The following is a 1,435-nucleotide window of genomic DNA, read 5'->3' as shown; positions in this document are numbered from 1 at the left end:
TTATAAAAAAAACGAAAATGAACATTTTAAACCAAACAATGCACGATATGAAAAAAAGCCGAGACAACGAAAACGTTGCTTTTTGAAAGCCCTACATAAGATTTTTATACCATCTTTTTGATTTTTTTCGAAAAAAGAATTTTTCGAAATTCAATTTTTTTGTTATTGATCACTTTTTTATAGGACGCGTGGTTTTTTTATCTTAAAAAATGAAATTTTTGGACAAACGACACAAGCTATGAAAAAAAGTTGTTAAACAAAAAGAGCTGAAAATTTGTTATGAATAATCATTTTTTCATTGCATGCGAAGTTTTGATTTTAATTGTAAAAAATAAAATTAAACATAAAATAATTCAATTTTTTTGAAAAACTACCCAAGTTATGAAAAAAATGTAGACAAAAGTTTCTCAGTTAAAAAATAAATTTTGTTGGTTAAAATGTCACTAATTGATTGAAAAGTAATGACAATTTAACCCTTAAAATTCCAAAATTATTAAAAATATATTTAAAAACTTAAATAATTTAAACACGCGGAAAATGAGTACCTAAATGTAAAAAAATCGGTACATAAATCCTTTTAATTCGAAAAATAAAATTGAAAAACAATATTTGACAGCTCAAACTTTCTTCTCCCAAAATAAGATTTTCGAATTAAAAAAAAAAAATTAAAAAACCATTAAAAAGATATTTTTAATCTTTTTTTTTCCTTACCTCCTTCATTTACGACCTTGAAAGGCCAGTGTTTTATGTCAGCCTGGATTTTCGGGTCATCGAATCGCCTTCCAATTAACCTTTTTGCATCAAATACGGTGTTTGCAGGATTCATCGCCACCTGGTTTTTAGCAGCATCTCCAATAAGACGCTCCGTATCCGTGAAAGCGACATAGCTCGGTGTGGTCCGGTTACCCTGGTCGTTGGCGATGATCTCGACTTTTCCCTGCTGCCAAACTCCCACACAGGAATAAGTGGTTCCCAAATCAATTCCAATTGCAGGCATTTTGACGTTTGTGGTTCTTCTTTATTTTAAATTTCTTCCTGATTTAAAATAAATACAAGAATCTATTAAATAACACTTCACTATCCGCTAATTTGATTATTTCGTTTTCGTTCAAGCGTAGTTTTCGCGGCGTAGTTTCGCTTCGTATTTGACTTTGAGATACTTCTCGTTTCGTGTCTGAACTAGTATTGCCGGTTGGTGCGCGCGTCACTGGATTTATACTTTCCCGCTAGTTTTCCAGAAACGACGAGAACAGTCGTGAAGCTTCGAGACCGAAGTTGACCGAAGAGGGCGACGACTCACGGAGCAAGGAGAGTCCGACAGTTCGGGAATATTCTGGATTGCTTTCTCGCGATGACGAATAATGAGGAAAACTTTATTTTTAAATCAATTCACAGTTCCCAAAGCCTTTTTCGGCGGGATTTGCGTCAGTCTCGA

The 1,435-nt window shown here is 33.3% G+C and overlaps 1 protein-coding gene across 1 annotated transcript in view; it reads right to left on the bottom strand.

Annotated features, from left to right (window-relative positions):
- Positions 1-1,202, bottom strand: part of LOC117180212 (heat shock protein 70 B2-like) — an 11,511-nt gene extending 10,309 nt beyond the window's left edge. The window contains exon 1 of the mRNA XM_033372596.1: positions 712-1,202. Coding sequence (XP_033228487.1) covers positions 712-997 — 286 coding nt within the window. The 5' untranslated portion in view covers positions 998-1,202. The remainder of the gene's footprint in view (positions 1-711) is intronic.
- Between the last annotated feature and the right edge of the window lie 233 nt (positions 1,203-1,435).

Source organism: Belonocnema kinseyi, chromosome 9 (genome assembly GCF_010883055.1).
Source record: "Belonocnema kinseyi isolate 2016_QV_RU_SX_M_011 chromosome 9, B_treatae_v1, whole genome shotgun sequence".
Lineage (NCBI taxonomy): Eukaryota > Metazoa > Arthropoda > Insecta > Hymenoptera > Cynipidae > Belonocnema > Belonocnema kinseyi.
Note: the sequence above shows the minus strand (reverse complement) of the source record. Positions and strands in the feature narration are given on the sequence as shown.